The following is a 14,721-nucleotide window of genomic DNA, read 5'->3' on the forward strand; positions in this document are numbered from 1 at the left end:
TACACATTGTATCGTCACAGACTTACACATTGTATCGTCACAGACTTACACATTGTATCGTCACAGACTTACACATTGTATCGTCACAGACTTACACATTGTATCATCACAGACATACACATTGTATCATCACAGACATACACATTGTATCGTCACAGACTTACACATTGTATCGTCACAGACTTACACATTGTATTGTCACAGACTTACACATTGTATCGTCACAGACTTACAGGGATGGGGGCTAATTGAGCCTCAGTTGAAACCATGATCCCAAGCTGGTTTTCCCCTTTATAACCAGATTGTCTGAGGTATTTTAACAATGAAAAGCTGGTGAGTGTAGTGAAGCACAGTGAAGGGAACTCTTTCCTCTGATCATAGTGACGGGTAGCAAGAAACTTGAGATATAGCTAGAAGATGTACCAGAGTTCTTTTAGCTTGCAGAAGATACCCAGAATATGTCCCAGTGGAAGACTCCACCACTAAAATTTTTATTAAATGATTTTATTCCCTACCTAGGACTTAACAACATTTTATATTATTTGAAATTTTCAATTTATAAATATTTAGGATAAGGACTAGTGAGATGGAACCCCCACCGTGCCTGATGAACTGAATTCAATCCCTGGAATAAACATGGTAGAAGGACAAAAACAACCCCCACAAATTGCCTCTGAATTCCTCACATGCACATACAAATTCACACATGAACACAAAATAAATTAATATTTAATTTAAAAATTTTAAACTGAGAACAACGAAAATCTTTAAATTCCTAATAGTGTTAAGTAGAAAGGATAGCACAGTCACTAAACTTGGCATTTGCTCCTGAGGTTGACTGAGCTAGACAGATGGATGCTCGGTGGGTAACAACACTGACTGCTCTGAGGAGCTGAGCTTGGACTCCAGCATCTGTGTTGAATGGCTCACAATCACCTATAACTCCAGGTCCAGGGCATGCAATACCCTCCTCTGGTACCACACGCGCACGCACACACACACACACACATATACTCTAGCCCCTTTTTAAAAGCTGCAGATAACTTCATTCAAATACATACATGAGTAAAAGTATAGAGACAGTGTTCTTGAAAACTATAGGCTAGGGCTGGAGAGATGGCTCAGAAGTTAAAAGCACTGACTGTCCTTCCAAAGGTCCTGAGTTCAATTCCCAGCAACCACTTGGTGGCTCACAACCATCTGTAATGGGATCTGATGCCCTCTTCTGGTGTATCTGAAGACAGCTACAGTGTTCTCATATAAATTGAGTAAATAAATCTAGAGAGAGAGAGAGAGAGAGAGAGAGAGAGAGAGAGAGACAGAGACTGGGGAGAGAGGAATAAGAGGGGGCAACAACTGATGTAAAATAAATAAAATAATTAAAAATAAAAATAAAGAAAACTATAGGCCAAATTCCATTAATCCTAGAAATCACACAGTCCCGACCGTACAATAATTCGTTATTCCTTTTGTTTGCTTGTTTTGTTTACTTATTCATTGATACAGCATCTCTTTATTCAGCCAGGATATCCTAGAACTTACTATACAGACCAGGCTGGCCTCAAGCTCAGAGACCCTCTGCCTCTCAGATGCTGTTATTAAAGGTGTGCAGCTTTTTAGTTCTTCCTATAAAAACATATAGTATTAAAACTGGTTATTGTAAATTTTTTCTTAGTAAATCAAACTGTGTTAGTGTGTGTTTCTTTCTCAGAATTAAGAATGATATAGCTGGAGAGATGGCTCAGCGGTTAAAGAGCACTGGCTGCTCTTCCAAAGGTCCTGAGTTCAATTCCCAGCAACCACATGGTGGCTCACAACCATCTGTAATGGGATCTGATGCCCTTTTCTAGTCTGTCTGGTGAGCACTCATATACATAAAAAATGATGACAGTGTACTCATATATATATATATATATATATATATATATATATAATAAATAATTTTTAAAAAGAAATATAAATTCTATAAATGGTCCTAGGATATTCCCTTTTTTACTCTTTAAGAACTATTTCTGTGTCACTTGTGACTGATAAGGAAAGGAGCCAGGCCATTACCTGTCTTTTCAACAATTGTGGGCACTGGCATTATTTAATTCTCCTTTAAAAAATGTTTCTTTGATGGGCGGTGGTGGCTCACCCCTTTGTTCACAGTACTTGGGAGGTGGAGGCAGGAGGATCTCTGTGTTTGAGGCCAGCCTGGTCTACAAATAGACTCCAGGACAGTCAGGACTCTTACACAGAGAAACCCTGTCTTAAAAAACCAAAAATAACTAAATAACTAACTAAATAAATAAAGTTTCTATTTTTTCTGTTTCTATCTTCCAAAGAACTCTACCACCATGTCTGGTTTTTAAAGTTTGTTGTTATTTTCATATATTTCTAGGAGCTGGAGAGGTGACTCAGTGGTTACGAGCATTGGTTGTTCTTCCTCAGTCTCAGCAGACTCATGATGGCTTACAACTGTCTGTAACTAACATTCTATCTGACGTCCTCTTCCAGTCTCCAAGGACACCAAGCACATAGGTGGTGTCTAAACATACATGTAGGCAAAATAGCCATGCACATGAGATAATAAAATAATACAAATTTAAACACATTTTATAAGATATTTTTATTAGTTTTTTAAGAATTTCTTATATGTATACATTGTGTTTTTTCGATATTCACACCTTATTCTTCTGTCTTAACTTCTAGATCCACCCCCCACTCACTCTCCCACTCCCTCCTTATTTATTTATTTATTTATTTATTCATTGACCCACAAGAGACCAGTTTTAGCTATCCATATACTCAGGAGTATGGGGCCATTGACTGGAGCCTCTTCGTTGCCAGAGATCGAACCCTTAAAGAAAATTGTCTTCCCCTAGAATTTATCAACTGTTAGTATCCTCAGCTGGGCATGGGGCTCTTGGGCCCCTCCCGACTCTGCCCTGGAGTCGGGATGGGCATGTCATTGTACAGGTCTGGTGCCATGAGAAATGAGTGTAGTAGGTCCTGCTTGGATCCTCCCTGACCTCTGTCTGGTTCTTACCATCTTTTTGGTCCCTCTCATCGGTGGTCACTAAGCCTCAAGGAGAGATTTTTTTTTAGGGTGTACGCATTAGGCAGCTTTCTGTTTGTATAAAAAAATACCTGTGATAGCCCACTTTGAATCAAGACTTCAGTGTTGATTACATTTTCAGCCCTTGGTAAAGTAATGTTTTATATTACAGTGGTGGGAGGGGGGACTCTAGATCTCATAACTAAACAAATAAAAGACTCTGGTGTTTCCACAGCCTTCCAACACTACCAACCTGTGAGCTGAACCTTTGATGAATGAACCATTGGGTGGCACGCTAGATACAAACTGTGGTTCTGTGAAGTGGAGTGGTGTTATGTGAGTGTGCACACAAATGCATATGTGTGAAGAAACACTCAAGAGATCCGCCACCACCGCTGGTGACACTTACCGGTTTCCTTTCCAGAGCGATGTCTTCCATGATATCGGAAGGGGAATTCTAGACAGTGCCTGGCGAGGCTACAATGCTACTCTCCTGGCCTATGGCCAGACGGGCTCTGGAAAAAGCTACTCCATGATTGGCTTTGGAACAAACAAGGGTATTGTTCCAAGAGTGTGTGAAGAGCTCTTCCACGCTGTTGAGAAGCAAAAGGAAAATCTAGAACTCCAGGTATGTCTTTGGTTATTCTAGAATCCCTTCTCCTGGGAATTGCATCTTTTCATTTTCCACAAATGGAAGGCACCATTGTTTGTATTTTCAGATTTATGGGTATGCACTAAGATAGGCAGATATGGACAGATGTGTATATATTGTATCATATGTGGTGATGGGACTTGGACCCAGCCTAAGGCAGGCGGAAGCACGTGCTCTACTTCTGAAGGTCACCCAGGTGCCAAGGATGGCCTTATTGTCCCTGGCACAGTCGCCTCCAGAGCAAACTTTAAATCTACTGAATGTTGGTGGCCATCAGTGGTGTAACTAGCTTCAAAACCTGACAGTAAAATGTCAGCAAATACCCACAGGCAGTCCTTGTCTCTGCTTATTCTAGATGGCAGCAGAGATCATCAAAATACAAAGGAGACAAAAGCCTGCACTGTTTGGTGCAGAGGCAGGGGATTTTCTTTGTTATTACTGGTTTTGACCAATTGTTGGTTAAACTCACACAAACAGAACCCATGGCTTGGTAGTGAGATCCCATTCTAGAAACTACTGGAGCTTCTTCTTCGGGAAAACACCAAATGGCGGATGACGCCGGTGCAGCGGGAGGGCCCGGAAGACCCGGGGCCCAGGCTGAGGAGGCCGCAGCGGCTTCCGCGGAGGATTCGGCAGCGGTCTTAGGGCCCGCGGTCCTGGTCCAGGCCGAGGCTGTGGTCGAGGCCGCGGGGCTCGTGGAGGTAAAGCTGAAGACAAGGAGTGGATCCCCATCACCAAGCTGGGCCGCCTGGTTAAGGACATGAAGATCAAGTCTTTGGAGGAGATCTACCTGTTCTCCCTGCCCATTAAGGAGTCTGAGATTATCGACTTCTTCCTGGGTGCATCTCTAAAGGATGAGGTTCTGAAAATCATGCCAGTGCAGAAGCAGACTCGGGCTGGCCAGCAGACCAGGTTCAAGGCTTTTGTCGCTATTGGGGACTACAATGGTCACGTTGGTCTTGGTGTTAAGTGCTCCAAGGAGGTTGCCACTGCCATTCGAGGGGCCATCATCCTGGCCAAGCTTTCCATCGTCCCTGTAAGGAGAGGTTACTGGGGGAACAAGATTGGCAAGCCCCACACTGTCCCATGCAAGGTGACAGACAGCTGTGGCTCTGTGCTGGTGCATCTCATTCCTGTCCCCAGAGACACTAGCACTGTCTCTGCTCCTGTGCCCATGAAGCTTCTGAAGATGGCCGTATAGATGACTGCTACACTTCAGCCAGAGGCTGCACTGCCACCCTGGGCAACTTTGCCAAGGCCACCTTTGATGACATCTCAAAAACGTACAGCTACCTGACCCCTGACCTCTGGAAAGAAACTGTGTTCACCAAGTCTCCTTATCAGGAATTCACTGATCATCATGTAAAAACCCACACCAGAGTCTCTGTTCAGAGGACCCAGGCTCCAGCTGCGGCTACCACATAAGGGTTTTTATAAAAGACAAAATAAATGAACTAAGTCTGTTAAAAAAAATAAAAGAAAGAAAGAAACTACTGGAACCCTGGGTTAGCAGGTGATGTTTGTGCAGTGAGTCATTTCTATAAAGTCCTTCCTAAAACCCTACCACAGCACTGCATGGCAGAAGCCACCTCCCCCTCCCCTCCTCCCCCTCTCCGTCCCAATCTCAGCCTTTGTGCCTTAGCCTCCTAAGTGCTGGAATACAGTCCCTGTGCTGTGCCCATTTTGTTGTTGTTTTATTTTGGATCTCTTATGTGAGTATATACATGCATGTGATACAAAGATATACACACATATCTGTACAGGGAGGTGTACATGTTTCTGTGCACACTTGTGGAGACCTGAGGAGGACCCTGGGTGCCCACCTCCATCAATCACTCTGCACCTGTCCCCTTGGGAACGGGTTCTCACTGGACCTGGAGTTCTCGGGGAGCAAGCCCAGAGCGCCTCCTGTTCACAGCTCCACAGCTGCAGGTGGGCATAAGCACCACTGGCTTTTTCTGTGGGTGCCGGGGAGCCAAACTCAGGTCCTCGTGCTTGAGCTGGACCTCCCGAGCCAGTTTTGTGTCTTTGTACGAAATTCCTTAAGAACCATGCATTGTGACACAGTTTACTAGAGTATGTTAGTGTTTCCCTGTTATGTCACCCCTTACCTTCTGGGCAGTATTGACTCACTGTTCTCTCTGCAGGTCATGTTTAGCATGCTGGAGATTTACAATGAACAGGTAACGTGCCCTCTCTCTGTGTCTGTCTCTCTCTCCTTTTCTGTCTATCTGCCTGTCTCCTTTCCTAGCCCCCCTCTGCAGAGAATCCACACCCAGGTCCTCACACACACTAAACACAGGCTTTACTATTGAGCCATATCCATCCCGAAAGCCCCTGCTCTGACACACATACCTGAGTGACTTCGTGGACACCAAGGGCTCTTGCTGCCTGTCATCCTTCTTGTGGCCCACCTACCTCTCCAGCACCATCTCAGACCCCTTGTTCTTCATGCCTTAGCCTCACAGCAGCTGTTAATGACGATCTACTGCTGTGATAAACACCAGGGCAATACACAGAAGAGTTTCTCTGAGGCTTATAGTCCTAGAGGGTAAGAGTCCTTCACCACTGTGACAGGGAACATGGCAGGAGGCAGACATAGCACTGGAGCAACAGCTGAGAGCTCGAATCTGAACCCACCGACAGGAAGCAGAGCCAGTGGGGACATCAAAGGCCAGCTCAGTGACACACCTCCTCCTACCCTCTACTCCTTCCCAAATGGTTCCACCAACTGGGGACCAGCTACGCTCACTCAAATCATCACCACAGCAAAGTTCCCCTTTCCCAGACGTGTCTCCCAGACCTTTATCCTTTCTTGGCTCAAGGTCACAGGTGAGATGCTGCGGGGACTAAAAGGGATTTTGGAAGCTCTGCAGCCTATGCTGAGGCATGGTACAGCTCTGCAGGTCACAGCAAAGCAATGGTACAGCTCTGCAGGTCACAGCAAAGCACTTGGTGCCTTGGATCTGACTCAGCCAGTGGTTGGCAGACTTATGTCTACAATAGTTTTGAGAAGAGGAAGAACAACACGGTTTGCTTGTTTGTTATTTATTTTATTTGAAACAGGAACAGGGTACTGTTCTGTAGTCTAGGCCAAGCTAGAACTTTGTGTAACTTAGAGGTAGATAAAATCACGGGCTCCATCCCAATGGCAAGATGACGATGATGATGATGATGACGATGACAGTGATAATAACAACAGCACTCAACATCTCAATTTACAGCCCTTCTCCCCAGTTCTTCCCTGCCCCACAGAAGGCCTCCTCTGCCTGTGTACGCTAGAGTTCCTTGAACAATTCCCATGGATGGGGAAGAAGTTCTCACAGCATGCTTAGCAATTCAGATAAGGGGGGGTTCTTGAAAATAGTGAAACTGTATTTCCAAAAATAACTGCTCAACTTAAAAGCTAGGTTTCTGGGAGCTGGCAGGAGGGCTCCGAGATTAAGGTGCTCGCTGCCGCTGAGCCTGGTGACCCGAGTTCAATCTCCTGAACCCACATAAAGATGGAAAGAGAGAACAACAAAATTGTCCTCCATGCCGTGTCGAGACACTGAGCTCAGTTATAAGGTTGTCTGGCCCCTATGGAAACTCCGTAGATTTTATTGGATATTCTCTGTATTTACATTTCAAATGTTATACTTTCCCCTCCACTCCTAACCCCCTCCCTCTCCACTTGCTTCCATGAAGGTGCTCCCTCTCCCAACCACCTTCTCCACCTCAGTGCTTTGGCATTTGGGAGAATGAGCCTTCACTGGACCAAAGGCCTCTCCTCCCATTGATGCCAGACAATGCTGTCCTCTGCTGCATATGCAACTGGAGTCATGGGTCTCTCCATGTGCGCTCATTGATTGGTGTTTTAGTCCATGGGAGTTCTGGAGGGTTTGGTTAGTTGATAATGTTGTTCTTTCCATGGGGTTGTAAATCCTTTCAGCTTCTTCAGTCCTTTCTTTAGCTCCTTCATTGGGGTCCCCATGTTCAGTCCGATGGTTAGCTGGAAGCATCCTCAACTCTATCTGTATGACTCTGGCAGAGCCTCTGAGGAGGCATCCATATCAGGTTCCTGCCAGTAAGTGTTGCAGTAAATATTAAAAAATAAAAATGCTTATCTCTTTTCTGGCCCGGTCTGAGCCGCCAACATGGCCCAACTTGTCCACGCAACTCCCTTCCCTTGGCAGTTTACTACTGCCTGTTCTCCGCCTCCATCCAGGGTGTTTCTGTACCCCAAAATCCCACACAAACACAACTCTACAGCCCAATAGAGTTTCAAACAGGTTTGTATATCCAACTCTCAATCCACAAACTCTCTACACAACAAGATTACATCAAATAGACAAAGATACAAACTGCCTTTTTATATGAGATACTAACTAGACCTATAAAATCCTTAATGTTCATAGCTTTTTAACACCAATCAATATCACCTGGGTCTAGCTTGTCCTAGGATCATGGTCCATGTTGCCAGTATCTTCCCCCTCCACTGTCTGACCTCCTTTGACCTCTCAGCCCTCTCTACCCCCTTGCCCCGCCCAGTCACTGGCATTTCTTTATTTTACTAATTAAGATGGGAAGGTTCAGAGAGAAGAGAGGAATAGAGAAGTAGAGAACTAGAGGCTGGCCTTGGCAAAAGGGGGGGTGGTGGGGAGAGGAGGGGCAAGGGTGGGAGAGCAAGAGGGCAAAAGAGAGCGAGAGAGAGAGAGAGAGAGAGAGAGAGAGAGAGAGAGAGAGAGAGAGAGAGAGGAGGGACAAGCAGCCCCTTTTACAGTGTTAGGTAACTGGTGCAGAGCATACCTAGCTATTTCCAGGTAACTGAGGGGTGGGGTTTACAGAATCCCAACAACTGGTTGGTATGTTGGTATCATCACTCGGGATGATAGTTTCTAGTTCCATCCATTTGCCTAAGAATTTCATAAAAATCATTGTTTCTGATAGCTTAGTAGTACTCCATTATGAATATGTACCACAATTTCTGTATCCATTCCTCTGTTGAAGGCCATCTTGGTTCTTTCCAGCTTCTGGCTATTATAAATAAGGCTGCTATGAACATGGTGGTACATGTGTCCTTGTTATATGTTGAAGTGACTTTTGGGTATCTGTCCAGGAAGAAACTGGGTATTAATTCAGTTATGTCAGGCATATTTACAGAGCACCTAAAGTTTTGCAGGTAGTGATCTAACAAGGAAGGAGATGAAATTCACCGTCTTAAACAGTATCCATTCCTTCTCTTTCCCCCCACAGATCAGAGATTTGCTGTCTAGAACCAAAGCTCCCGGAGGGTTAAGAGTCAGGGAGGATCAGCAGCTGGGTTTTTTTGTGGAAGGTCTGAAGTGGGTGCCTTGTGAGAATTATGTACAAATTGAGAAGCTGGTGGAGCAAGGATCAAAGATCAGGATGACAGCATCCACCAACATGAATGCCAGCAGCAGCCGATCCCACATGCTAATCGCCATCCAGTTCAAGCAGGTGGGGTCCTCCTCAGCCACAGGCTCGGGGGGCAGGGGGTCAGAGTGGGGCTGGTACAGTGAGTCCTTCCAGGGAGGACCAGTGGGCTAAAGTAACCACTTCCCACCATAGAACATGCTCTCCCTGTCTACCCCTCAATGAGGCTGTCCTGTTACTTTTGATGAAGCAATCTTACGATTAACAAGTCCTCTCAGAGTGGCCACAGGACAAGGCTGGCAGTTTTTCCTCAAGTAAATTCTACACTTAGTGGAATGAATTTTGAGTCTGAGTTGGTAGAGGAGTCATGAGCCCCTGTGATCTAAGTGGGAAATTTAGGTTAACAGGTCCACGGTCACCAGTCTGAGGACCAGATATGAGCCAAGGGCATAGCCAGGTACCGAAGCACCTTTCTGAGACTCTGACCAAGATTAATACTTGGAAATCCCTGTAACGTCCACTAACTACAGCCTCTGGTAAACAGGAGAGGATTTATCTTTTCCAGTCTCCTTGATGGGTGTCAGGACATCTATAAGTAACATCCCAAAGTTGTTCTAGAAGCCATTGCTCCTGCATCCCAGGCAAATGCCCAGCCAGCAGTAATTACACATGAGCTTTCTGTGCTGGACTAGCAGTGGAGAAAACCATCATGTTCACACTAGGAACAGAGAGCAGATAATTCTGACTGTTAGTTACCAGTGCTACGGTTTTGAGGAGATTGTCTTTCCAGCCCTCAGTTTCCTCTTCTGTAAAATGGGTTGATAGCTCTGTTCTCAGGAATGTTGGGAGGCTGAAATGAAGTATCATGTTCTAAAGAACAAGATGGCTCATCAGTAAAGCACTTGCTGTACAAGCAGGAAGGGGCTGGGTTCAAGTCCCCAGCTCCCACATGAAGAGCTAGATATGCTCCTATAATCATAAACCTGAGGAAGCAGAGACAGAAAGACCACAGAGGCTTAACTGTGTGTATAAGTATATATGTATGTATGGAACAGTTGAGGAGGACATCTGATAGCCACTTCCATCTTCTGCATGGATACTCATTGTTCATACATGTGCACCTGTGCATGCACACACATAAAAGCAAATATGCAAACATGCTCATATAAATATGCACATATACAGAAACACTGACACAGAGAAACAAGAGAAAGGTAGGGAGAGAGAGGGGGAGGGAGAGAGAAAGGAGAGGAAGACAGGGAGGGGGAGAATTTTGTACATTTTAAGTGCCATTCCCTAGATGAGTTTTACCATGTTAGTAAAATGCACATACTGCATATGTGGTTCTCTCATTTGAAGTTCTTATTCTAGGGGCAAGGGGCATCTCTGAGTTGGAGGCCAGCCTGGTTTACACAGTAAGTTCCAGGATGTTGCAATATCCTTTTCAACCCAATCGCCAATTTGTTGCATTTTCCTCTTCAACCCAAATAAACCCATTCAATGAAAACACAACTCAGTGATTAGGAACACAAGCTGCAAGTCTATTTTGGGTAGATTTACCACTATACTCTCTATTCTCCTCCTAAGAAATCCCTCTCACTTGCCGTGAACAGTCCTCTTATTCCCATTCTGTCCTTTCCTCCCTCCCCTGACTCTTCCTCTTCTGTTTCCTCTCCATTTTCCCACCTCCTCTCCCTGTCTAATCATATATTGCCTTAACATAAATCTACACCAGGACAGCCAGAGCTACACTGAGACACCCTGTCTCAAACCAAACCAAACCAAAACAAAACAAACCAAACCAAACCAAACCAAAACAAAACAAAACAAAAGGCTTGCCCGATGCCTGCTGTCCAATATGTCTCTGCAAAAGAGCTTTGCAGACCTGAAGAGAGGAGGCAGGACACTTGGACCTGGGAGGCAGCACAGTCATCTGTCTGTCCCTGCACAGGGACAGTTCTCAGTGCCGAATGTCATTGATCTAATATATTTGGAGCCTGAGATAACACCTTGAGGAACCATGAAGGCTCATGGGCCAGTCTGTCTCTTTGGGCATCAGCCTAATAGCCTGAGGTGTTGTGTCTCTACAGGTTTTCCTGGACTCAGCTCTCACCAAACAGTCCAGAATCAACATGGTGGACTTGGCAGGAAGTGAAAGGCAGAGATCATCAGGGTCTGAAGGAGACCGTCTGAGGGAAGGATCGAGGGTCAATTTAAGCCTAACCAGTTTAGGGAACGTCATCAGGTACGTGACTGGCGTATGAATGTTCATAGAAGCTGTTGTTCCAAAGAGATGCCATGAGCATCTAAGGCAACTTAGAGAAGAAATAGTTTACTGGACACTTACAGTTTCAGAGGATGAGTCCATGACCATCATGGTGGGGAACCTGGCAGCAGGCAGACAGGCATGGCTCTGGAGCAGTAGCTGAGAGCTCACATCTTGATCTAGGAACAGGATGTAGAAAGGGCTAACAAATGCTGTGGGCTTTTGAAACCTCAACGCTAACCCCCAGTGATTCACTTCCTACAAGACTTTACCGCCTAATCCTTCCCAGACAGTTCCACCAAAGGGGAACTAAGCATTTGAGCACATGAGTCATGGGGATGATTCTCATTCAAATGAACTCAACACTTAACAAGGACAGATAAACGAGCTGAGGGTGGTGCTCCAGTTCCCTAGTGAGCCCAAGACCCGGATCCCATCCCCACTTCCAAAACCTACCAAGGTGAAAGAAATAAGGTTAGATGAACACTAACCCTTATTTCACAATTCATTGGCATCAGTTCATGCCCTGCCTTCCTGTATATTCAAAACTAATTAACAATTAAACAAAATAACACTAATAAGTATTCACCTGACAATGCAAGAACTAATTGGTGCAGATTTTTTTTCTGTCCTCTTCTCTTGGAGGTTCTACCCCTCTGCTCCTCCACCACTACTGTTCCTCCTGTCTCAGTCAGGGTCTCTATTCCTGCACAAACATCATGACCAAGAAGCAGGTTGGGGAGGAAAGGGTTTATTCAGCTTACACTTCCACATTGCTGTTCATCACCAAAGGAAGTCAGGACTGGAACTCAGGCAGGTCAGGAAGCAGGAGCTGATGCAGAGGCCATGGAGGGATGTTACTTACTGGCTTACTTCCCCTGGCTTTCTCAGTCTGCTGCTTTCTTATAGAACCCAGGTCTACCAGCCCAGGGATGGCACCACCCACAATGTGCTGAACACTCCCCCCTTGATCACTAGTTTAGAAAATGCCTCACAGCTGATCTCATGGAGGCATTTCCTCAACTGAGGCTCTTTTCTCTGTGGTAACTCCAGCTTGTGTCAAGTTGACACACAAAACCAGCCAATACAATTTCTTTTTCCCCCGTTTCTTTCTCTTTTACTTTCTTTCTTTTTTTTTTCTTTTTGCCAAGGAGATCTTCTTGTTTGTGGCCACACCTGTGAGTGGATACGTGTGCACATGTGCATACCTATGTGCACACATGTGTACACACCTATGTGCAGAGACCAGAGATGTGGGGTGTCTTCTTCAAGTCTCTCCACTGCATTTACAGAGGCAGGGTTTCTTGAAGAAGGAGCTGGCTGGTTCAGCTAGTCTAGCTAAGCAGATTCCCTGGGGCTCCCCCGGGAGATAAGCTCTGGTGTGCTGCCACACCTGCCTGACTTTTATGTGGGTGCTGCAGTCTGAACCCCACTCTCCACACTGCACCCAGTGAGTCTTCTCCAGTCCTCTCCTATCTTGTCTTATCACATAAGTGTGAATATGGGGCACATTTTTCTAAAACTTTTAAAAATTGATTCTTTGTGAATTTTACATCATCCACACCAATCCCACCCATCTCTTCCTCCCTTCATATCCATCCAATGTCTTTACAATCTCCCCACAAAACCAACCATAAACCTCACTGTGGAAGCTTTGGTGTGTCACAGTGTGTCCCATAGTGTCCACACATCTTTACTTGCGAATGTTCAAAGCAGTGAGTCATTGGTCTGGTTCGAGGCCTCTGGGTTCTGCCACACCATCAATCCTGGATCCTCGTCTGGACTCTTGGTTATCCTTTTGTTGCCCCGTGTCATGGAGGTCCTGCAGCTTTGGATCTGCAGGTCTGGTCCTTCCACACAGTCCAGCAGTTCATAGATGAGGTACATAGATGTTGGGGTGGGCCAACTCAAAGCCCTGGATCTGGGCATGGGTGGAAACTAACCTGCCTGCTCTCTCCCACACCCACACCACCAGGGGGAGCTCTCTGGTACTTCCCTGGCTAGCTCACCCAATGCTGCAGCCAGCCAGGGGCAGGGTCAGCTCTGTTTTCATGCCTTTGGGGCTGGTCCACCCTCCCCTGTGCCACCAGGACCAGCTCTACTACGGTGCCAGGCAAGGTGCAGGGCCCAATCCCAACTTCAGAGTGCTGGTGGCACATTTTCTTATAAAAAGATAAGGTGCTATATTTTCTTCTGAGATGAACTTTAAAAAAAAAACTCATTAATTAAGGCATGAATCACAGTGACATACATAAATCTTTTGGTTTTAGTTTTGAAGTACAAAAATCTTAATTTCTCTGTTGAATGAACTAATATATACATGTTCACACACACACACACACACACACACACACACACACACACACATACACACACACACAAAATTAGCACCCATGTTAAAATATAGAAGACTTTCAGAAATCACCAATCTCCATCACACTCCTCCCCACTGGAACACACCCCTCCCCGTTGGAACACAGACACAAACACACACCCCCTCCCGGTTGTCACACCACCAAAACAAGCTGATGTCTACTATCAGATTAATTTTTGCCTAATAGTCTTGAGTTTTATAATTTACAACATTTTAAAATTGTGTGCATGGCTGTGTTTGTGAGTGTGGGTAGGTGCACATGGGTGCAGGTGGTCGTGGAGGCCAGAAGAGGGCGTCAGATCCCCTGGAGCTGGAGACAGAGGCAGTTGTGAGCTACTTGTACAATTCAAACTGGAGTTCTCTGCATGAACGGTACATGCTCTTGAACTTGGTACCTTCTCTGCAGTCACTGTCTTTTGTGTAAACGAGGCTGTGTACAGAGCAAGGTACACGGCTTATGTCCGTTCTTGCTTGGGTGCTCTTACACAAGTATCTCCTACTCTGTGTTATTATCATTTTACAGGGTGTATTGGCTTCTTCTCCCTGACATGAAGCCTTGTCAGGGAGGAAGGATTTAGCTTGTCTCATGGTTTTCGAGTGAGGAAAAGCACAATGAATCCTTGAAGGGAGAATGAGAAGGGGCAGCTTACCTGTGCAGGGGGCGGGGCTTATCCACAGAGCAGCTTACCCCCCATGGTAGGGGTGCATACCCACAGGGTGGCCTTCAAACCCATCAAGGATGCATGAACCGTCTCTAGCCTACCCCTAGGGAGGTAGATTCTTATCCTGCCCACTGATTGTTCTGTTTTTGCCTTCACCCAGTGCTCTGGCTGACGTAGCTGTGGGGAAGAAAGTACTGCATATTCCCTACAGGGATTCTGTTCTGACCAAACTGCTCCAGTCAGCTCTGGGCGGAAACAGCCGGACGACGCTGGTAAGATCATTCTTAGAACTGACATTGCTCTGGTCTTAGTGGTCTATGGAGGAAATCACTCTCAGCACACCCTGGATTT

At 45.6% G+C, this 14,721-nt stretch overlaps 1 protein-coding gene across 1 annotated transcript in view; it reads left to right on the forward strand.

The window, feature by feature from the left end:
• The window catches only part of LOC308430504 (kinesin-like protein KIF28), a gene marked incomplete at its 3' end in the record, with an annotated part of 51,293 nt that overhangs the window by 9,138 nt on the left and 27,434 nt on the right, over positions 1-14,721 (forward strand). Inside the window, exons 3-7 of the mRNA XM_080929642.1 lie at positions 3,465-3,668; positions 5,840-5,875; positions 8,928-9,152; positions 11,159-11,313; positions 14,531-14,642. Of these exons, the coding sequence (XP_080785768.1) occupies positions 3,465-3,668; positions 5,840-5,875; positions 8,928-9,152; positions 11,159-11,313; positions 14,531-14,642 (732 nt within the window). The remainder of the gene's footprint in view (positions 1-3,464; positions 3,669-5,839; positions 5,876-8,927; positions 9,153-11,158; positions 11,314-14,530; positions 14,643-14,721) is intronic.

This window comes from Micromys minutus, assembly GCF_963924665.1.
Source record: "Micromys minutus genome assembly, chromosome: 1".
In the NCBI taxonomy this organism is placed as follows: Eukaryota; Metazoa; Chordata; class Mammalia; order Rodentia; family Muridae; genus Micromys; species Micromys minutus.